The 24,881-nt window shown below is 36.9% G+C and overlaps 1 protein-coding gene across 2 annotated transcripts in view; it reads right to left on the reverse strand.

Annotated features, from left to right (window-relative positions):
• The window catches only part of PPP4R1 (protein phosphatase 4 regulatory subunit 1), a 51,741-nt gene extending 27,187 nt beyond the window's left edge, over positions 1-24,554 (reverse strand). Inside the window, exons 1-9 of one of the 2 annotated variants that reach the window (XM_040479405.1) lie at positions 24,451-24,554; positions 16,910-16,994; positions 16,006-16,112; positions 11,008-11,150; positions 10,400-10,546; positions 7,340-7,447; positions 7,137-7,202; positions 6,300-6,458; positions 2,080-2,207 (exon numbers count right to left, since the gene is read on the reverse strand). In XM_040479405.1, coding sequence (XP_040335339.1) covers positions 2,080-2,207; positions 6,300-6,458; positions 7,137-7,202; positions 7,340-7,447; positions 10,400-10,546; positions 11,008-11,150; positions 16,006-16,112; positions 16,910-16,994; positions 24,451-24,505 — 998 coding nt within the window. In that variant the 5' untranslated portion in view covers positions 24,506-24,554. Of the gene's footprint in view, positions 1-2,079; positions 2,208-6,299; positions 6,459-7,136; positions 7,203-7,339; positions 7,448-10,399; positions 10,547-11,007; positions 11,151-16,005; positions 16,113-16,909; positions 17,046-24,450 lie in introns of both variants that reach the window. The other variant, XM_040479404.1, reaches the window with a different exon arrangement.
• Positions 24,555-24,881: the final 327 nt, after the last annotated feature.

A 24,881-nucleotide genomic window follows, 5' to 3' on the forward strand; every position in this document is an offset into this window, starting at 1 on the left:
AAAAAAAAAAAAGCAACACTGCCTTTAAAAATAAATAAATAAATAAATAAAATCCATTAATGCTTCAAAGTATTAAGTGATATTGAATGTTTCCAGAATCAGATTAAACTATATAATAAATAAATAGTAGTGGAAACAGGCTGTCAAAAACTTGCTTACTCTGTAAGACCTGAATTCCAGGAAAACTGAGAGGACCTTGAGAACAGGAACCAAGTTCTACAGGAGCTGGTTCATAGTAGGTGCTCAATTAATTTCTGCATAATCAACCAATCAATCCTAAATAACAAAACAAGTTTTACGACAGCTTAAAACCAAAGCCAGTATAGAATTAAGAGAGGGTAAACAAACTAATGGTTCTGACATGAGTAATACAGGGGACTACTTTTTTTGAAGTCAGGAAGTAAAACTACACAAAAGCTTTTATAGTACAACTCCCTCCTTAGCCACAAATTCTCTTCCCTCCCCTATACCGTTAACATGATTCAATCAAGTCTAACAATATAGTGAAAACCCAATGCTACAAATAGTACTGACTTGACATTAAGACATGCTTCATTACAATGGAAGAGGAATTAATTAAGGTTTGCAGGTAAAAGATAGCTACCTTCACACAGCTCTTCCAATAATGTTCTACACCAACAGTCAGTACAACTACTGGCCATGACAGCCACACCAACTATTTTGGTCAGTAAAGTTTTATTGGAACACAGCCACGCCCATCTATTTATGCACTGTCTATGGCTGCTTTCATGCTGCAAGGGCAGAGCTGAGTGGTCGTGGCAGACATTGAAAATATTTATTTAGCCTTGGGAAAAAGGTTGCTGACCCCTGACCTGTACAATTCTCTGTAAATTCATATTTTCACTTACTAAACTCTCTCCAGATTTAAAAATAAATAAAAGTTATGTAATAGTCTTTGTACAATTAGGTAGTGAACAAGGCAGTGAACACTGACTTTAAAAATGAAAAACATAACATCTCCCCCCCCCCCCCCCGATTTTTGTCAAACTCCTTGCAGCAGCTGTTTTTCAAAAGAACTGACAGAATTTGCTCGCTAGGAAGACAGGTTTAGAGTGATTTTCTTCCTTTACAAAAAACAGTACCTCAGGTTTGTTTGGCTATTCAGCAGGACAGTAGGAGAACGGGCAAAAAGGTAAAACAAGGCAGCAGAGAAGAAAGGAAGAACTGCCAAATCAAAACACCAAGAAAGCAAATATCACAGTATCAAGACCTACAGAAGAAAATGTCCATTAGCATCATGACAAGGGAGGGACAAGACACTATGGCAACTTAAGCATTATAGTAGGGACTGTTTCAAAACCAGGTTCTAAATTATTTCAAGTGCACACCTGTAAAGTGCATATTTCCCATGCACCAAGTTAGGCTTGAATTTTTTCCCCTAAGTATATAATAAATTTTAAAAACTAAAACTCAAAATGTCTTAATGTAAAAAAGGTTTAAAAATAAAAAATCAGTTGTCCTTTGTATCTTAAAACGTAGCTGCCCTATTACATTTACAGTTGATATTCTAGTTAATAAGCACATTAATTTGGTGCTAATCATTATAATGCTTTCCCCCTCCATGAGAGATAATCATCATTCTGCAGAGTTCAAGATCCACAATTAAATTAACTGACTGAAAGGAAAAATAATAGTAAGAAATGGACTATATACTAAAACATATTCCCAAATTAGGTTCTATCCCTTAAAAAACTACTCTTTAGGTTGTACAATCATTACTCCGTCTATTCTAAATGTCAACAGATGGCTTACTAGGTAACTAACCTGTTAAATAAACTTACTGATTAAAAAGGTATCATATCTATCTCTCATTTACACTTCTCTCCATGGCCGGGGTCAAGCTCACTGCTACATGCATCTTCATCTTCTCATTTAAGACACAAATAACCAGAGGCATTTAACAAATGTATTTACAATACAGCTCTTTAAAAATATTTATCCATTTTTACAATCGAGACAAGTAGCAAAGGCTCCAAAAAAAACATTATGAAAAACAGAGGAAATGAAAATCTGTTCACAGGCAATAAAGCTGGAAAGTAAAGTTTAAAGAAATCATACCTATTTTTGTCTTCTACTGATGTATCTTCTGAGCTTTTGCTTTCTTCTTTAAAATACTGGCCTGAGCTAGACGGATTAGCAAAAGTAGATATGAAAGGTCCCAAAGACTGAAAAGCTGCTTGGCGAACCTAGGAGGAAAAAGAGGAGGTAAAAATAAGGGATTATTAACAATCTACTGGCCATATACTGAAGTATGGTTAAGACAGGAGTAAGGTATTCTAAAAAACTCTCCCAGATTCAGAACTATAAATCGTTCTTCAGCTAGGATTTAAGATTCTTTATAAACTATTCTGTTTTTTTACTTTCAACTTTAAAATCTGGCTTGAATATTCCAATCGTCAGAATATGAATATGAGAGCCCATAGAGCATTTGCGTGGGACTAAAGGAGGTCCTGCAGTGTTCTCAAGGAAACCAAGATTGCCAAACAGAAAATACAGGGCAATAAAGTAAAAAAATGTGATAATCCATTTCATGTTTTCTGGTAGGAAAGACTGTAATTTGCTTACTAAAAGGAAACAAGACAGATGTGCCAAAACTACAGACTTAATCGGAAATAGAATACTATTTCACAAAAAACTGGGTACACATACTACTGTTACCTGTGTATCCATGAATGTCTCAAGCAGGAAAACTGAAAAAAGGTTATAGAATTTTATTTACCTTATATTGTATTTCTGTATTATTTTTGCAATCAAGATCACAAAAAAAAAAAATGGGGGGAAGAGAGGATTCATGAGAGGAAGCGGAAGGATGGACACAGTCTGACAGGTCACTCTGAGGGGAGAAAAACCACAAACCAATTTCTCGAAGATCCTGCCCCTGAGGCATATCAATACCAATACTGTTTCCATGGTTTAAAATGAGGATTATGTGGGGCACCTGGGTGGCTCAGTCAGTTAAACATCAGACTTCGGCTCAGGTCATGATCTCACAGTCTGTGAGTTTGAGCCCCGCGTCGGGCCCTGTGCTGACAGCTCAGAGCCTAGAGCTTGCTTCGGACTCTGTGTCTCCCTCTCTGTCTCTGCCTTCCCCAGACTGCAATCTGTTTCCCTCTCAAAAATAAATAAAACATTAAAAAAAAAGAAAAAAGAAAAAAACCATTTAAGATAGCAAAAAGCAGTGTATGTGTGAACTTACAGATTTTTTCCCCTTTATATGGTAAATGTTACTTCCATAAAAAAATAAAAGGTAACTTTTAAGATTATTTTTGCATGAGTGTAGTCTATTCTGGATACTGTTAAAATTCTGAGCTTGTCCCAAATAGGCCTAGGATTTACATATACCTCAAATGACAGATTTAAGGAATCCTTCATTTTAATATAAACATATTCCCAAATTACCAGGAAATACTGCATGTGCAAACAATGATAAAGTTTCAAAATGAAAACTTCAAATAAGCTACATAATCTTTTCTATCAAGCTCATGTAAGACATTTTTAAAAAACATTAAAATAGTACTAAGGCTTAACAGTCTTTCCCTTTATGTAGAGTCTATTTGAATACGGAAAGGTCCTGAGATCTATTTCAGGTGTGACAACACAGGAGCGCCACTGACCAGTGAAATGGTTGAAATGGGGGGGGGGGGGGGGAAGAAAAAGACCTCCAAAAACCCACAATTTAACACCCAGGACATAGTCCTAGGGGCAGGCAAACAATAAAAGAAGGAATATCTACTCAAAAAAATCTGTAAATATTCAGTAAAAACAAAAACAAAAACAAAAACAAAAAAAACTGAGTCTGGGGTATTTGAACCAGGGAGGTAAACCACTACTCCAAACTGTGGCAGCCAGCAACACTGGGCCGCCTCTCTTCTAGCTTCTAGCCAGAGGGATTTTGAGGTTTCTCCTCCTGCTCCAGCTACCTGATGCTGAGGCCAGGTCCTGGACAAGTACAGTGGGTGCAGGGGCTCCCTTCTTCTGAACAACGCCTATGGGTAGAATGGAAGCTCTACCTTGGATCTGGCTCAGAACACTGGGCCATGAGAATACTCAGAATATGGCCCCTGCCCCAGCTTATGGGGCCCCTCCTCCAGGATAGAGGAGCCAAGAGTACCCTCTGGCTGCCCACCCCGAGGCAGCCACCACTCCCACTCCCACCAAGATGCGGTCATCCCAGGGTGGCTGTGGGCATGCCCAGGGCTGCGCCTCCTGGAGGGGGAGTAAGAGTCCACTAAAGCATTCCTGCCAGTCACTAAGCAAATAAGTAGGTCATCATAACAAGCCCCAGAGAGGGGTACCAGTCCCCAAATTTGCTGTGTTACCTAAAATGACCAGTTTCAAAAATAAATAAATAAAAGGCATGAAAAGGAACAAAAAAGTATGATCCATACACTGGGGGAAAAGTTAGGGAACAGAAATTATGTGTGGGAACAGTAAGATGTTGGACTTAGAAAAAAACTTCAAAGTGACCAGTATAAATTATTGACAGAACAGAATGAAAGCAGGATTAAGGAAGTAAAGCAAGGTATGAGGACAGTGTCCTATCAAATGCAGGTTCATGAAGAGAATCAGATGGAAATTCTAGAGTTGAAAAGTACAACAACTGAAATAAAAACACCACATAAACTTAAATAGATCTGAACTGGTAGAAAAAAAGAATCAGTGAACACAAGGTGCATCATTATAGATTAGGCAAGATGAAGAACAGAAAGAAGAAAATGAGGAAAAATGAACAGAATCTCAGAAAATGTGGGACATAAAGTGTACCAACATATGTACAATAGGAATACCAGAAGGTCGGAAAAGACAGTATTTGGAGAAATGATGGCTTAAAACATCCCAAATTTATTAAAAATCAGTAACGTACACAACAAAGAAGCTCAACAAAGTAGGATGAACCAATGGAGATCTATAAATACATCGTAGTAAAAATGCCAGGAGTCAAAACAAGAAGAAAATCTTGAAAGCAGCAAAAGGAAAGTGACATATCATTTACAAGGGAACCCCAATAAACACTAATTTCCTGGCAAAAACAGGAGAGACAGACCAGAAGGCAGTGGGGACAACGTATTCAACGTGCGCAAACAAAAACCCCGTTAGCCAAGAATCCTATACCCAACAAAGCTATCTTTCAAAAACGAAGGCAAAATAAAGATATTCCCGAATGAACAGAAATTGAGAATTTACTGCTACCATATTTACATTATGGTAAATATGAAAGGAAGCTCTTCAGGTTGAAAGCCAGTTACCCTGGATGGTAATTCAAAGAAAAAAGAATGATTTCAAATTGATAACTTAATCTTCTACCTCAAGACACTGGAAAAAGAAGAGCAAAAGCAAGCAGAAGAGAGGGTATAATAAAGATTAGAGTGGAAGTTAATGAAATAAAGGACAGAAATTTAGAGAAAATCAGTGAAGCCAAAGTTGTAAAAGGCTGAAGAAAACAGAAAAACCTTTAGCAGAAACAAAGAGACAGGACTCAAATTACTAGAGTCAAAAAGAAGGGATATTACTACTAATGTTAGAGAAATACAAAGATTATGAAGTAAATACTATGGATCATATACCAGCAAATTAGAGCACTTACGTGAAACAGACGAATTCCTAGACAAACTATCAATTCTGACCCAAGAAGAAATCATCTGAGTAACTCTTTAACAAGTGAAAATAAACTGAATAGCCCTGTAACGAGCAAGTAGTAAAAAAAAAACCCAAAATCAAAACAAAACAAAAAAACCGCACACAAAGAAAAGTTAAAACTGAGATCGCATCACTTATTTCTACTCAACATTTAAAAGAGAACACCAATTCTTCGAAAATTCTCCCAAAACATAGAAGAGGAGGGAGTACTTCCTAAACTTGTTCTGAGGCATTACTGTGTTAACAAACAAAAGAAAACAAACAAAAAGCCATCACAAGGAAGCTACAGACCATTATCTTTTACAAAACTATGAAAACCCCTAACAAAATAGTAGCAAACTGAATCCAGCAACACAGTAAGAATTATTACACTATGACCAGGTAAGACTTACTGAAAGTCAGTTAACATCTGAAAATCAATATACCACAACATATCAATAGAATGAACATGATTTACATCTGTACCGAAGTTCTGCCCAGTTTAATAAACAAAAGTAATACAGTAGTTTACTTATTGCCTATTCCTAAAAGTATTAACAATAACATACTCTGAATAAATTGTTTCTTAAATTATGAAATCAAAACCATGTTTTATGTAAAATGTATTATTTTCCAAAAATGATAATTAGACAAAGCCCTACCCAACGTGAAGGATCACTGATCAAATTAATAAACAGTGCTGACAATTTAGTCCGCCGGATCTCTTGACATGTTGCGCAGGAAACCGCCATGAAGCATTCAGCACAAGCCTTCCGGACTCCCCACACATTGTCAGAACAAAGCTGGAAAAACCTGGGCAGCTATGCAAGGATAGGGTTTTGTTAGGCAGACAAACCAGGTTTCAGTGGTTACTTTTATTTCATTTTCTGTTTTTAAAATATTAGATTTTCCTATAACAATTTAGAAAAACCATGTAGCATTAACACTCAGTAATTTTAAATAAATCACACCTAATTCACAACAATGTTGACTATGGAAGAGCAAACCCAACAAATAAAGGTTAAATGTTATTCAAAAGCTTGTACCTAAACTGTTTTGCCTAACAGATGGCTTCAGAAGCTCTTCAAGTATGTTAACTTCTACTTTAAGCATGTATATATCCCATGTACTCACCATTTAAAAATAACAAGCTGTAGGTTTAATTTGTCACTGAAATACTTGAGAGTTGCAGTTAAATTACAGACTTGTTTGAATAAAGAAAGAACTGATTTGTTTAATAGAAAATGGGAGAGGTAAAAACAAATCAATGGTTCTTACGCAATCACGTACATTCAGTTTTAACAAAACATCATCTAAACGCAATTCAAGGGCCCAGATTACAGAAATTTAAACTCTCAAGGTCATATTATCTTTCTGGTTTACGTTCACGGAATTGTGTTCATAAAATGTGGGGTGAATGTATGCACTGCAAATTCACGTGTCACTCTGTACCGTATTGCTTGCTCCTTTATTTACCCCTTTATTTCTGCAATACTTACCAACATCTCCTCAGTAGCTTGCTGGCCAACCACGCTGCAAATATCTCCAAAATTGGCAGCACAGACCTGCCAACAAAAGCATCACTGACATTTCAAAATATTACAAATACACTGCTTTAAAAATAATCTTCTATGTTTCACATATCAATACAGTAACCACTAAAACCACATGTTCTTAAACAAACAAAATGCCTAAAAAATACCTTTCGAACATGAAACATTCTGCAATCACAGCACATCTCACAAAACCTAGGGAGGATAAGACGCTCTGTAATGTCCTTCCCAACCATGGGAGCCATTTTGCACATTATCTAAAATGGATAAGAACAAAAGCACACTGAAAATATCTTCAAGTTAAGACTTTTCCAGTTAAGTTTGCTAACTTGTTAAAAGTATATACTTCAGGAAATATAAAATAGGATATGGCATCACACCGCAAACATCACAAAAAACATTCATCTTATTTATCCAAGTTGAAGACAGAAAAATAGATACTACCGCCAATAAAATCAATTAATAATTACTAAATGCACAGTAAACCCAGAGAGAATCTGAAAAATTTCATTTTCATCTATAGTTTCAATCTTATTAATCATTTTGCCTGATAATTTAAAAGCAGAATCCTCTACATTTTCCCAGTAAGAAAATGAGTGGTAACTGTTCAACGGGAAAGATTATCCATACGAAGAATGTGGATTTAGCATATTTGTGCTACTAAGACTTATTTGGAGGCAGTCATTACCTTGCAAAGTACCGTTTTAACAGAAACTTGTGCGTAAGAGAACTGCCTTGGTTCCAAGGAAGACAAGGACACGGTTCCAACGCACAGTTTCAGTTAACGCAGTACCAGGCAAAGTGAGAATGAACTATGTTTGAAAACCTGCCCAATGTTATTGAAATAAATCCCCCTTCCCCACTCTCCCAGTTAGTACAGAAAGAAATCTGATGGCCTATTATTATTTATCTATTACATCTACTCCTAGCCATACAAATAGGATTAGAAGTAAATGGAATAGAGATTGCAAAGAAAGAAAACTCCATTCACACACGGCAGGACTGTCTAGCTAGAAAACCCCAAGGAATCTACAAAGAGGCCACCAGACAAATAAGTGTACTTAGGAAGTTTACAGCACTTATGTCAGAACATAAAAATCAAATGTATTTCTATAAATTAGCAACGAACTGAAAACATTTAACAGCAGTATCACTGACAACAATGTTAAGAAACACAGTTCAACAAATTACATACGTTCTGTTTACCCAAAACTACAGAACACTAATGAGATACATAAAAGACCTAAATAAATGGAGAGACCTACATGCTCACGGATTTTTAGGTGGGCAACTATCCCTAAATTGATCTACAGATTCAACACTATCCCCATCAAAATCCCAGCATCCTCAGAACTGGAGATAACATCTGAAATCTCCCAAATCCCAAAACCAGTTTTGTTTTTTGACTCCCTACTATTTCTAAGCATTTTCAAATTCTAAAGATCCAAAGTTATACTGTATCACTGATGTAGCATAATTAAATTCATCAGAAAGAATTATTCCCAAGACAGAAAACAATTATTAGGACCAGGGAATGCAAAACATGACTAAATAAACCGACCAGTAAAAGAATTCTGGGTTTCATACTACTGCTAAATACAGTCTTTTTACTAGTTACCATGTTTCATTATTGTTAAATCTAATAAAAATAAAAGAGCAAGTTAAACTCTGAGTTCCCCAAAAACTGATTTCCTTTACTGAGGAACTTGTGAAATTAAGCAAAACAAAATAAAATAAAACCTATGTTTGGGATTTGACAGAGGTGCTGGTTGTACAACACTGTGGATGTACTAAATGCTAACTTAACTGTGTGCTTTAAAAAGCGGTTTTTGGGGGCGCCTGGGTGGCTCAGTCAGTTAAGTGTTTGACTTCGGCTCAGGTCATGATCTCACGGTTCATGAGTTTGAGCCCCATATGTCGGGCTCTGCACTGACAGCTTGGAGCCTGCGGCCTGCTTCGGATTCCATGTCTCCTCCACCTCCCCCCCCCGCCCCTCCCCCACTTGCACTCTGTCTCTCTCTCTCAAAAATACATTAAAAAAATAAAAAATAAGGGGCGCCTGGGTGGCGCAGTCGGTTAAGCGTCCGACTTCAGCCAGGTCACGATCTCGCGCTCCGTGAGTTCGAGCCCCGCGTCGGGCTCTGGGCTGATGGCTCGGAGCCTGGAGCCTGTTTCCGATGCTGTGTCTCCCTCTCTCTGCCCCTCCCCCGTTCATGCTCTGTTTCTCTCTGTCCCAAAAATAAATAAAAAACGTTGAAAAAAAAAATTAAAAAAAAAAATAAAAATAAAAATAAAAATAAAAATAAAATAAAAAAAAATAAAAAATAAAAAAAATGAAAAATAAAAGGCAGTTTTTTATTATGTGAATTTCATTTCAATACAAATGGTATTACTGAAAAGTGCCTAAATTTATTATTCACTTATACAGTGTGTCTAAAATAATGGAATCAAGAAATTTCCAAAGGAAACGGGACTAGAGAGATGACCTAATTCATTCTTCTAATGATCCAGAAACACAATACAATTTTGGTATAATTTTTTTTACATCAACAAAAGTGCAATTATATTATTTTAGATTTAAACAGTAAACTCTCACTACCCAAAGAGATTTGAATTTTTAGATGGACTTATTATACCTGACTTTGTTATGCACATAATGATTTAATCTGTGCATTTTTCTTATAATCACAATTTGTATCACATATATCATAAAACTACTCACCTGACTATTCTTTTCTGAAAGACCAGACTGTCAAGGGCAGGAGGTAAGATTTTTTTTTTTTCTTCTGTGTTTACACAGTGCTCAGAAAGTGTTCAATGGCAGCAACTAGAGTTTCACAAATGTTTCTTCACCCAATACAGGGCTGTGTTTTTGTCTTAACTACACTGATTATTTCTCCCATCTTATTTTTCCATAATAATGAATTTATAGTTACTTCTTACTCTCTTGCTGCATATCTGCTTCCTCAGAGCACAGTGATAGAGCCCTCTAATTCACAGGTACAAAGCATAATATGGGGCCCAAAGAACACAGACCTTTTTTGTATGCCTATGTTCCTTTCTAGCCCTTTCTAATGACCTGTGGTTACTTTGATACTTAATATGTATAAACTCCATAGCACAGAATGCAGTGTAATATTTGAGCCATTATTATTTGTCAATATAGTGACTTATTTTTACCTAAACAGAAAAAAATGCCTTCTACTTACAGCCACAGCTTCTGTTTTCACATCATCGTTGCTATCTGGGGCAGTGAGCTCTATGAGGACAGGGCACACTTTGGTCTCCACATCAAATCGCTCAATTAACTCCTGCTCCAGCAGAGCCAGCAAAGCTGCCTGACTTGTTTTTCTTACCTATGAAAAAAAATCAGTAGTGTTAACAAAGTACAGACACAACAAAACTCTATCACTTGATTTTCACAAAACGGAAAACTTTTCATTCCAAAGGGATCCGTAAGTGGCAAAACGTTGCAAATAAAAACTGACGGCTATGTTCTCCAACTGTTGCAAACACAGAACCCCTGCAGACTGTGATATGACAAATGGTGACTCACAAATCAGCAAACTTTCTGAGGGACACCCATGAGGGTACCGAGGGAGAATGCAGCAAATGACACTGTCTCTAATGCATTAAGGAGACTCCCTAGATTTGCAACACTCTCAATGTATCTTGTCTAAGACAAACGGTCATCTCAAAAAATGGAATGATGAGTGGAGGAGGAAAAAAAATTCAAATGAGACCCCCTAGGGTAGGCCATTCTACATACGTCATACTACACAAATTTCCATTAAGAACACATAAATGGCACTCTTACCTGATTATTCTGATCTGCGAGATATCTAACCACAATAGGTAGTAAGTATTTGGAAAAAGCATATGGGATTGAAGGCCGGTTTTCTTGACAAAACAATGCAATGTGAGGCACCTGTTCCATCAGCTCTGCTCTCACAGTTGGCTCTATTGAAATAATAGAAATATGAGCAAACACATTCTCCCACAGTAACAAAATCTATGCATGGGCTTAAGACTAGGAAAGCTCTGGACTTCCATCCTCAGCATTCAAAGGGCTTACAAAATGTTCTCTGACTCTGGGATCCTTTTCACAATCCTAGGCAGGTCAACACACGAGTGAAAGAAGACCCGACTCCCATCCCACACTTCTATTTTCATACAACACACTGAGTATGCAATCATTTCCTATCATGACTGAATTCATCCATCACCTACATTGTGCCACATATGCTAGGGGTTAAGTATCCAATATTCACATCAACAAAATATAGATTATCTATAAACTCAACTATTTAAGAGCCTCTTAGGACAAGCCATAAGGACTGGTTCCTAATAAATTTAATCACTGCCTGGAGAATTTATAGTTAAAATTATGACTAAAATGGTAAATCACCATTAAAGAAGACCAATACAGTTAGAGGGGAAAAAAAAAAAAAAAACCAAAAACCTGAAGAGACCCAAGTAAATAGAGTACATTTACGTGTGACAAATACAGCATTTCAAATCTCTGGTTTCAAAAGGGAAGTGTCTAAGAGTAATGGCAGAGAATCAGCTAGTTATGTGAGGAAAAAAGGGTGATTCCTATACTACACAGCTTAAACTCTAAGTGAATTAAAGTTACAAACTTTATTTATTTTTTTAAGATCAAAAGCACTAAAAGACAACATTTTAAAAAAATGTTTCACCTTGAGGCAGGAAGGCCTTCAAAGGCAAAGAAAACCCCCAAACCAACCAAGAGACCAACTAATTCCATTTTATAAAGCCTTCAATACAGACAACAGGTCCCATACTCAGTTAAAAGGCAAACCAGCCTGGGAGAAAATACACACATAACAAAGTATTAATAACTATAAACCAAGAATCCACTGTTCAAATGAATACAAGAAAGAAAATAAGGATACAGACAAGTAATTCATAGAAGAAATGCAAATGACTAAGACATACATAGACATGATGGATTATCAATACAATTCACCATATTAGACTCTGTTAGAACTTTGGCACCTATTAATGATTATATTATTAAAGTTACTTTAAGATAAATATGCATGCATGGGGCCAGAGGAAATTTCTGACTTCAACAAATAGAAATTAATGAAAGTATCAGCAGAAAATGTACTAGCATTTTACAAAGCTAAGAATCTTATCAACAAACCAGTATGTGGAATTTCTATTACAGGGCTGTGCCATTTGAAGTTAGACCATAATTGAACAAAAATAGTGCTTCTGCTTTGAAAAATAAAAAATTAGTTTAAAAAAAAAAAAAAAAAGACCTAGGCCTCTCCTTTTCCTCATTAACCCTGAATTTGCTAACTGACCTAATAGTTACATGTATTTTTGAAGTACATGAAGGACACAAGTTACAGTTTTAGTTGAGAATGAAATCAGTACGTTTTCTTTCTTCAAAGCCTTCTTAGGCAACAGACCAAAACGGAGCTGAGAAATGAACCCACTGTGAGCTGTCTGGGAGAAACTGAAGGGCTGGGGAGGGATTTCAGAGCTACTGCGATGGTTGAAGGGAGTGAAGGAGAAGGGAGTTGAGCCTAAAGTCTCTAACTTGGTGGGCTGGGCTGATCATGACATCCAGTTAAGGACTACTGAAAAATAGGGGCGCCTGGGTGGCGCAGTCGGTTAAGCGTCCGACTTCAGCCAGGTCACGATCTCGCGGTCCGGGAGTTCGAGCCCCGCGTCGGGCTCTGGGCTGATGGCTCGGAGCCTGGAGCCTGTTTCCGATTCTGTGTCTCCCTCTCTCTCTGCCCCTCCCCCGTTCATGCTCTGTCTCTCTCTGTCCCAAAAATAAATAAACGTTGAAAAAAAAAAAAAATTTAAAGGACTACTGAAAAATATACAGTTGTAAAATTAATGCATAGATTCCATTCTCCTAAGCAAACAAGGGGCTTAGAACCTTTAAATCTTCTGTCTGCCTTATCCTTATCAACTTTGATCTTGACTTTTTTTCCCCTCTGAAGTATAGATTTTTATGATTTTATATAGCAAATGCTTGGTTAGACTTACTACTAACTTACTAATTTTTTTTTTACCCTCATTGGTACATCTTTCATCCAACTCTTTTCTGGTTCAATTTAAAAAATCCATAAATACAGTTACATCCCAACAACATAACAAGCTTCAGAAGTATGAAGCAGCTAGACACAAAAGAACATATTTAGTATGATTCCATATAAAGTTCAGAGAGGCAAACCAACCTATATACTTAGTGGTCAAGATATTGATTTCCTTGGGGAACAAGAACAGGACAGAAATGGGGGGGTGCCCTGAAATGGTTTCTGGGACGCTAGTTCTATTTCTTGAGCTGAGTACCAATTACATAGCTTCATTTTGCTTTACTTCATGTGGCTGAAAATTTATAGTCCGTGACTTTTTGTAGTAAGTTTCATTCAATATTAAAGTAACAGAGTCCCTCCCAACAAGTGTTCCTGTTGCCCATGTTTTTCACCAAGTCAGTCCACACTGGTACATTATCATTCTAAATCACAAAAACACAAACTCTCTAGTACGGCATACAGTATAAATCCTTACAATCCAGACCCCAACTACCTTACTGAACAGCCTCATTACTTTAAACTGTAGACTCAGTAACCTACCTGTTGGGCAAATGGGCCACTATCTTGAACTCCTTAAACCTCTAAACCGGTCTTGTCTTCTCTTCTCCTGAGTATGCTCCTTCCCTTCTTCGTACTTCATCATTCTACTAAATCCAACTCAACGTCACTAACATTCTGAAGCCAGTGCTAATCCTCTCCATTATAATTTATTGTTTAGGAGTTAGCTGCATTCATCAAACTGTTAATTTGATGACAGAAATTCTTATTCACCTTAGTAACTGCTCTAGCATTTATCCTAGATTCTGGCATAGGACTGCACACTGTATTATGTTTACTGAATAAAATATATAAATGTCAATAGAGATATTTACCGTGAACTTAACAACTTGAGAATATATATATCGTTTAAGTTTATTTATTGACTTTGAGAGTGAGCAAGTTGGGAAGGGGCAGAGAGACAGGGAGAGAAAGAATCCCAAGCAGGCTCCATGCTGTCAGCTCAGAGCCCGATGTGGTGCTCAAACTCACAAACTGTGAGATCATAACCTGAGCTGAAACCAAGAGCCAGACACTTAACCGACTGAGCTACCCAGTCGCCCCAAGAATGTATTTTTAAAATCTAGCACCTGGGTGGCTTAGTCGGTTAAGCATCTGACTTCAGTTCAGGTCATGATCTCATAGTTTGTGAGTTTTGAACCCCGCGTCGGGCTCCGTGCTGACAGCTCATAGCCTGGAGCCTGCTTCAGATTCTGTATGCGTCTCTCTGCCCCTCCCCTGCTTGCACTGTGTCCCTAAACATCAAAAAAAAAAAAAAAAAAATGTTTTTTTACATAAAGTTTACCCTTGAACAACTAGGGGGCTGAGGGACTGACGTCCTTTGTGCAGAAGATCCACATGCATCTTTTGACTCCCCAAAAACCTGACTACTAATCGCCTCCTATTGACTGGAAGCCTTACCAATAACAAACAGTTGATTAACACATAATTTCTATATTATATGTATTGAATACTGTATTCTTACAATAAAGTTAGCTAGAGAAAAGAAAATATTAAGCAAATCATAAGGAAAATGAACTTATAGTACTGTACTCACTGAAAAAAATCTGTAAAACTGGACCTGTACACAGTTCAAACCCATGCTGTTGAAGGGTCAACTGTATATACATATATATTAATAAAAACCAGCACTATAGGTGGCAAACAGGTAAAAGAAAATAAACAAAAATTCCTCCATAAGGAATATGTATTTCTACTAAGAAGGAAAAAAACCACAATGGGATGAGCCAAACTTTTAAGTCAAATCGTTCTATTTCTGACCAGTTAAAATTATAAGGAAAAATTATAATGGATGAGACTCTCCTAAAACCATTCTGGCACAAGCATACACATAAGCAAGTACATACAAAGAACATCGTAATGAAAAAGATGAACTTACAAATATTTTTTCTACCCTATAGGAAAATAAAAATTACTTAATGCTTACGTAAATAGTAAAACATATTCCTACAAAACAAACTGCTCACCAAAAGACAGGCTCATCTAAAAATTAAAAAATGAGACTGCTGACATGACAAAAAGTTTGTTAGAAAGCGAAAAATAACACATTTTAATAAAGAGATAATAGGCTAAAGAAAAAAAATTATTTACTTTTGAATCTTTCTAAAATGAAAACACGCTTATGACTTAAGATTATGTTAAAATGGTAAATTGCATGTTATACATATTTCACAAGAAAAAATATTTTAAAGAAACTTAATATAACCATATTCCAAGCCTCAAATCAGGTTTACCTCTTTCTTAAGCAGACCGTTCTAGCTTTGCTTTGGAGACAAAAATGTTTAGCTTTACCACGTGTAACTGACATTTTTTTGCAAGTGAGAAAGCATACAAAAAGGAAGCATTTTATATTTGCCTCAAAAAGTTTACAGCCCACTCTGTCTCTTTTTAAAACTTATTCAAAATTATTTTTACGTTTTTAGTAATCCTACAATTAACATACATGATGCAAAACAGTATTTTTAGATTTTTCTGATGAGAAATTTCCAAAATTAAACTAAACAGAGACCAACTATAAAATGTATGAATCTTAGGAACAGGATTTTCTTGTTACTGACACAGTTGGGAATTTACTTAGGAAATCTTTTAAAGAAGTCTCATATCACACTAAGTTTTTTCAATAGTTTTTAAAAACTCAAATTTGGTAAAAGAAACCTTTCTCTGCATTAAAAATATACCTGAATCGTCAGCTAATCTGCTAATTCTTTCCAAAACAGCAATGCAATCTCTTTCATCATCACAGACTTCCCTCAACGTGTCCAGCAAACTCCGGGCCACCATTTGTCTAACAGAAAAAGAAAATAATATAGCATTTAGTGGAATTTTAGAATTTCAAAGTGTAGAATCTATATAGTTATAAAGAAAATTTTTTATACATTTTATAACATAAATTAAGTCACTGATTTCCTAAGTGACAAATGCCACTATGGATTTTATTTTACCAAGATGAGAGAGAATAGTTACCAAAATATTTTTCATCTTTAACTGATGTAACAAATTTCTAAGGTCACTGAAAATTCTATAAAATTTCAAGCGTGATCTTCAATTATCAAACAATGGGAAAATACACACACTCTTCATTATACAGATGACCTTCACACATTTTTACTAAATGAGTTTTACACATCTATACTCAAAAATTTAAGCAAAGACTTATCAGAAAAGTCTGATACAGGTGATCTGGGGACCACCATTGGAGAAACAATGCATTAGGAAGTGTGTCCCAATCCCCTTGAACATCACCTGGCACACAGTAGGTATACAACATCACCTGCTCAAAGAAGAATATACTCCCCTCAGTAATCGCTTTACACAATCATCAAAATTATGCCTAATAGCAAAAAAGTAATGGTATTTTTTGTTTTGGCCAAAAAGCAAAGAAAGAGTGCCACACAGTTACTAGGATTAAAGAGTAAACAATTATAAAAAAAGCTGTGGCTGTGATTATTAATAAAACATGGTGACTGAGACTGCACGTTAACAATACAACTTTAAACTAAAAAACTGTATGTATTTTCCTTACTGAAATTAATGTAGGAAAACCCTCCTTCCACTTCCATAATGAAAAGAATATGCATGTACCTGTTAAATACGTTCTCACTTGCAGCATACTTGTCCAGTCTCCCCAGTGGCGTCAACATTTCATCTTGTGAGACAAAGTCCAGGGCTGAAGGTATAATAATCACATCAGACTCTGAGCTGTAGTCATCCACACCAACTATCAGAGACATCAGAAATACTCCTTATAACACTTTGAAACTAAAAAGTATCCCTTGCCTGTCTGAAGAGCTTAAATAAAACTGCCTTTAATGTTTCTGGAGTGGTATAAAGGGTCACAAGTGACTCTTACATCAACTCGGAAGCCATGAATAACTGAAGGATGCTTCCTCTCCTTTTCCTACAGATAGGTCTAGTTGTCTCTAGAAACATGGCGGTCAGAGGCTTCAGAAACAGCATGGGGTGATAACGGAGAACTCACATGTTCAATCAGAACACTAACAACTTGTAAATAAATAAAATGTCAAACACGGATACTCTTAATTCTGTAATGCAGTCAGAGAAAAATTCCCCTTATAAACAAAGATAAGAATTACAGCAGACTTCTCATCACAATAAAAGCCAGGAGACAGTAATCTTTAAAGTGCTAAAAGAGGAAGAAGAAAAAAAAGTCTAACTAAAACTCTATACCCAGTAAATAAGCATCTTTAAAATATCTTTGAAATTCGTATCTTTCAAATACAAAGGTACAATAGACCTTTTCAGACACACAAAAGCTGACAGACATCATCACCGGCAAACCTGCACTATAAGAAATATTAAAGTAAGTCTTTCAAGCAAAAGAAAATTGTACCAATTGGAAATCCAGACCTACACAAAGGACTAAAGAGCGCCAGAAATGGTAAATAGGAGGGTAAATACTAAAGACTTTTCATATTTAAAAATCTCTTTGAAAGATAACTGTTTAAAGTAAAAATATGTGTTGCAAAATAAAAAGATAAAAAACATACTGTGGGGACTCTTAACTATAGAGAACAAACAATAGTTACCAGAGGGGAGGGGGGTGGGGGGATGGGTGAAATGGGTGATGGGGATTAAGAAGTGTACTTGTGGTGAGCACTGAGTAATGTACAGAATTGCTGAATCATTATATTGTACACCTGAAACTAATTTCACACTGTATGCTAACCAGAATTTAAATAAAAGTTTTTAAAAAGTACTGTGGGATTTCTAACACATATAGAAGTAAAATGTATGACTATAATAGCACAAAGGCAGGAAAGAGGCAAAGTCCACCTTCCTAACATTCTTACACTGTATATGAAGAGATATGTATTATTTGAAGTCAGACAGTAGTAAATTAAAGATGTATACTAATTATAAACTCTACAGCAACCATTAAACATCAAAAACAACCCCACCAAAAGTTATACAGCTAGTAAGCCAATAAACGCCATAAAATGGAATCATAAAAAACACTCAATCCAAAAGGAAGAAAAAGAGGATAAAATAAGAGATAGGACAAACAGATGAGAAATAGCAAGATGAGAGATGTAAACCCAACCATGTCAATTATCACGCTGAACACAAATAGTCTCAACAACCCAATTAAAAGACAGAGATTTTCCAAATGGATTGAAAATAACACCTAACATGGAAATAATTGCTTACATAGTGCAGGAAAGTTTTATACAGGTTGTGCTGATCTACAACTCACAGCAAAGTACCTTATTTATTTTGAATCAGAAAGTTGTAAAAACTGCTCAGTCGCTCTCACTTGGCCTCTGTTTTCTCCTTTCTCACACACGTCTGTTGAGCTAGCATGGCCTCAAAAGCGCCTTTATGCAGGCTCTAGAATTCTATGACTATGACCAAACTGTTTCATCAGCCTCACACTTGTCAATCTTAAAGATAAACATTAATAACACTGACTCTAGTCCTTACAAAGCCTAGAGGGGCAACCATCGAACACTGCTGTGTTTAAGACAAGCCTGGCGCACTTATCTCTGAATGCACACTCCCAGGTCACACATTCAAATACTGATTATGTAGGCTCGGAGTGCGGCCCAGGAGCACCCATTTTAATAAATATTCCTACCAACTCAAATGCAGATTATTGAACTACCGTATTTGAGAACTATATTCTCAGAGGGCAACAAAATCTATTTTCCTTCAACTTCTGTCACCACTCTATCGTGGTTGACAATTGTCTACAAAAGGAGGTGTTCCACTCTGGCATAGGCAATGGTGACAAAGCTTCATTTCTATTTCCCATTACTGCTGCCTCCTGCCAATATCTGTGGAATCATTCTGGCCTGAATCGTCCTTTCTGAATTCAAGATTTCTTCATCAATTCTTGACTGGACCAATAAAGCTCTGGAAAGCATCATTATGGAGGCCACAAGGATTGGTTACCACAGTTACAGACTGCACGCTTAGATCTTACCCAGTCATCCTGCAAACACCTACCACAGGTTATACAAAAGAAAAACACAAAAATAATCAATAAAAAAAAACGCTTACCACAAATGAAAAAAATCCTACAGCATATACCCTGAGTGATGGTACAGTAAATAATATCCTCTGATAAAACAGACAACATAGAGTAAAATGTAGCTGTACTGCTACAAGGATTCTATAGTTTATGCAAAGTACAACACTAACTTTAAACAGAGTATGATAAATTAAAGACAAATTATAGTCCTTAGGAGTAATCTCAAAAACGTGTAAGAAAGCAGCATAGCTAGAAAGCCAATAGGGGAATTAAAATGCAATACAAAAAAAGTATCATCAACCCCAAAGAAAGTCAGGAAAAAAGCAACATGAAAAAAAAAAAAAAAAGAAAGAAAAAAAAGAGACAAAAAGAAAAAAGCAGACCCAAGGGTACCTGGGTGGTTCAGTCAGTTAAGTGTGGACTCTTGATTTGGGTTCAGGTCATGAATCAGGGTCATGAGATCAAGCCCCGCATCAGGCTCTACACTGATCACAGAGACTGCTTAAGATTTTTTTTCCCCCTCTCTCTCTGCCCCTACTGCACACACGTGTGCACATGGGCATGCACATGCTATCCCTAGTAGAAAAAAATAAATTGAAAACAAAGAAAAAGAAAAAGAAAAAAGCAGACCTAAACACAATCAGACCAATAATTACATTACATATAAGTGGACTAAACATTTAAAAGCAGAGATTCCCAATTAAAAAAAAGTAACACCCAATTACGAATGTCCACCATAGACATAGCTTTAACGGCAAAATTTCAACTAAGAGATTGAAAAGGAATTTTTATTTTTTTATTATTTATTTTGATACAGAGTACACCTGGGGGAGAGACAAAGAGAGAATCCCAAGCAGGCTCTGCACTGTCAGCACAGAGCCCAACGCAGGGCTTGAACCCACGAAATTGTGAGAACATGACCTGACCCAAAACCGAGAGCTGGATGCTTAACCAACTGAACCACCCGGGTGCCCCAAGGATTTTTTTTTTTTTTTTAAAGACAAAACATGAAATAGTAAGATAAGAAAGCTGGAGTGGTGATATTCTTAGACAAAACAGACAAAGACAAGGAATATTACTGTGGATGAAGAGAGACATTTCATGCCTCCATACCCCACCTGAGGGTTTTCTTTCTAGATAACTAAAGTTTACAGAAATTCACTATGACAGCAACAGCCCTTTAGGGTTTCATAGCTTTAAAAACTTAGTCTCCTCCACTGATGAAGTAAAAAAACCCATGTCATCTTTCCATGTTATTTGAAATTTCAAATTTACCAAAAAGCATATAAAAACAATGATCACTCTGAAATGCTTCTTCAAATTATCTGACCTCCCCAAATTTCCATACTTTCTCAGCTCCCTACACCAGAGAAAGCAATGTTCCATTTTCAGCTGTTTTAAATTTAAGGAAAAGAATGTCTAAAACATAAACGTTGGACCCATTTTTTAAGGTGATTAATTTAACCCCTACATAGTTACAGCAAAGTAGTATGAAAAGGGCAAAGGCTCTTTAAAGTAAGACAGATCTGGGTTCAAATGTCATGTTTTGCTACTTATGAACTCTCTATGTGGACTTACACAAATACCTAATTAATTTGGGTCTGCTTCCTCATCTATAAAATAACGCGACTTAAATAAAGGCCAAGACTTTTTAAGACACACATTCAAAGATAATGTGTACAAAGTATGATATGGTGTCAGGCAAATAAGGTAAACGTTCTGTCCCACCTGCATGTAGGTTTCTTTCTAGATACAGTGAGTCTCAATGTGGTTTCCATGTGTTTTTAAATGTTGTCATCCACGTCAACCAGTAAGAGGGCAGCACATATACTGTAAGTGCCAGGCACTCAACAAGAAACACAGATACAAACATTAGACAAAAAGTGTATGCATGTAGTATGCATGTATAAATATGTGCAGGTATCTATATGTGTCTACATATATACACTAAGAAAAGATACATGGCGTAAGCATACAAAATATGCTGTTAACTATTATATGTTGTTCATTATTATATGTCTAATCTGCCCTGGTGAGTGAATATAAGAAGGCTTCCAAAAGTCAAGCAATTCTTGGAAGGTATACTGGACTTTGCCAAGCAGGACAGAGGGCAGGAAGAGGCCATTCTAAGCAAAGAAATCTGAAGACAATGAGGAAGTAAAGGAAAACTATTAGTACAGGTGGGACACAAGGTTTATACAGAAGTGAGGCAGGAACAGCAGAGGAATGTGGCCAATCAAAATCAACTTAGCCATCTAATTTTTAAAAAGTAACATTACTACATTTTGCAAAATCCTCTTACCTGGCTAAATAAACCACATTACCACCCTATAATTAGGAATGGCATTTAAAATTTGCTAAGGGGCGCCGTGGTGGCGCAGTCGGTTAAGCGTCCGACTTCAGCCAGGTCACGATCTCGCGGTCCGTGAGTTCGAGCCCCGCGTCAGGCTCTGGGCTGATGGCTCGGAGCCTGGAGCCTGTTTCCGATTCTGTGTCTCCCTCTCTCTCTGCCCCTCCCCCGTTCATGCTCTGTCTCTCTCTGTCCCAAAAATAAATAAAAAACGTTGAAAAAAAAATTAAAAAAAAAAATTTGCTAAGCAACAACTTAGTTAAATTCAACAGCAGTACACCTCCTTTGAGCAACAGACAATTCCAGGCAGCATATATACTCACTCAATTGTGCTCTACTAAGACCTTACTAAAATTATTATTAATCAAAACCATTTTTTTTAAACGTGCATTTATTTATTTTGAGAGAGACAGTGAGCAGGGGAGGGGCAGAGAGAGAGGATAACAGAATCCCAAACAGGCTCTGCACTGTTAGTGCAGAGCCAGATGCGGGGCCTGAACTCACAGACTGTGAGATCATGACCTGAGCCGCAATCAAGAGTTGGAAGCTTAACCGACTGAGCCACCCAAGTGCCCCCAAATCATCATTTTTTAAAGTTAAGAAGCAAAGATCATGCTGTCTTTTCCAAATCAAAAGACCCTTTGCCTTCACACACCTGGAAGCCCAGGTGTCACATTACTCATCTTCCAATTACCTGACACTCTCAGCTTTTGGAGCAGAGGAGAGAAGGATACAGAGAAGCCCTAGTCCCCTTCAAGAGTACATTCTAATTCAGTGGAGACAATCCTGGTTGTACCTGCATGAATACCACAAGCAAACCTCCTTTCTATTCCTTGCTAACAATGCTCAGACATACTATAACCTCATGCTAATTTCAGGCTCACTCAATAAGAATTTTGAATGTGCTATTCTTAAATCTCAAATTCTCTCAGAAGATGTTCCCAGAACTACCCTCAAAAAATCAACTTCCTTTCCTCCTTTACGATCATACATGTATTTGATGAACTCTATAGCACCGTGTCAGAGGAAGCAGTACCACCAGCCAGGAGGACAAAAGCAAGGGAGAAGTTTGAATAGTGCACCTGACAACCATTCTACTCTACAACCACATCTATGCTTAAGGGCAGGAGAAGACAGGGCGCCTGGGTGGCTCAGTCAGTTAAGCGTCCCACCTCGGCTCAGGTCATGATCTCACAGCTAGTGAATCTGAGCCCTGCGCTGGGCTCTGTGCTGACAGCTCAGAGCCTAGAGCCTGCTTCGGATTCTGTGTTTGTGTCTCTGTCCCTCCCTCGGCTCGTGCTCTCTCAAAAATAAACATTAAAAATTTTCTAAATTAAAAAAAAAAAGAGCATGAGAAGACATAAAAGTCCTTCAGCTGTCCTTGCATGCTTCTCAAAATGTAGCATCTCACTACTGCTGTCTGGATATATTTTTCCAACAACACTGCCTTTAAACACCAACGACCTCATTTAGGACTCACTACAGAAACAGTAACATTACAGTGGTGGAGGGAGAGTGAGGCCATGTATACCATACTTTATGTGCAATATAAAGGTAATTAAGAACAATTCTGACTAGGTGGGTTTTTTCCTAACACACTGATTCTAGAATTTAAGCCTGCTATTCTCTAACATGACTCTGTCAAACTTCTTCAAGAGGTAGTTCCCTTTACAGTCTTCACCCCAAGAAAAATAATCCGTCCTATTTCTCTTTCACTCTCGTGACCCCTGTGTTAAAGATCGGCAATAACTTGACAAAATTAGAGGGCCCTTCTCAGATTTATTGTCTTACTTCTCTATAGCACTTGACAAGGCTGACTCCATATCCCAACACCCTCCTCTTAAATTCTCTTTTCTTGGGTTCTCAGGAAGTACACAATGCTGAGTATTTTTCTACCTTTCTAGACTGTTCTTGCTTGCTTCTTTCTGATTTCTTTACAGAGGGAGTTTCCTTCTAATTTTTTCCTCATATTTTACACACACACGCACACACACACACCCCTCCTCCCCTTGAAAATCTCCTTCATTACTTACAATGCAGATTACCTCCAGAGTTCTCCTGCCATGACCCCCAGATCCATATTTGCAAGTACTTCATAGAATCTCCACCTCAATGTCACATTTGTTCTGACAATTTAAACTGTCCAAACAAATCTTATAAAAACCAGCTCTTCCTCATGACTTTCTCCCCAGTAACCTTGAGTTCTCAAACATGAAGTCTTCAGTTACCTTTTTAACAGTAACTTTCTGGCTCCCATTATCTAATCAGTTTCTAAGAACTATAAATTCTACTTTTACAAAGCATCCTGTATTCCCACCTCCCAGTTCCCAACACCCTAATTCAGAGGCTCTGATGCTTTTTGCTGGGAGTAAACCAGGGCATTTGAACCTCACGAGGGACACAAAGATCTTCCTGGGAATAAATCAGACGGATGACTTTAAGGGATATTCCAGACCCCAACTTCTACGAGTACTTCTTGCAAAAATATGCCTAGTGGTTTAGATCCTAAGGCTTTCCCTTTTACAATCTCCCACACTCCCACTGGACAAGGAAAGAGATATCTCTCAACTCCAAGGCCACTGTGTTACACTGCCCCAAGGCTGGAAAAAACCTCCACTGTCAAACAAAGGGACCCACTGAGATAATGCTGAAAGTGTTAAGAGATCAACTCTCTAAAGACTGTAACAAATACTTTTACAAGTCAGGCATTTTTCAATCCTTTGCTTTCAAAAAACTTGAAAGGCTGATAGATCATTAAAAATATAATTTAAAACATTTTACCATATGAGTTGGACGAAATTAAGGAAATCAGCGACCCTGTTAAAATCCTTTCCATCAACTTATTTATGTCAACAAAACTTCTCAGTGCACATAGGTCTTAAAATAAAAAATAGAGATCAATGCTAAATATTGTCTCATTCTAGCAACAAATTACATTCACTCATGAATACGTAGCTTTTCAAAAGCTCCATCCATTTCATTTGCCCATTCAATAAAATTTTGTTTACCAAGTGTTTACCATAATGTGTGATTTATTTTGGCTGACCAAATGAGTATTAATGATAATAATGGAATAATAATAGCTGAAACAAAAAAAATTTTAGTTTTCTGGCCGCAGGAAATTAAAATTTTCCATTTCTCTTTGTATACATATTTTTGATGCAAGAAATGTGATTATCAATGAAACTTTCAAGTGTAAAAAATTGTATTAG

The sequence above is a fragment of the Herpailurus yagouaroundi genome, unplaced genomic scaffold (assembly GCF_014898765.1).
Source record: "Herpailurus yagouaroundi ecotype Mexico unplaced genomic scaffold, PumYag 142, whole genome shotgun sequence".
Lineage (NCBI taxonomy): Eukaryota > Metazoa > Chordata > Mammalia > Carnivora > Felidae > Herpailurus > Herpailurus yagouaroundi.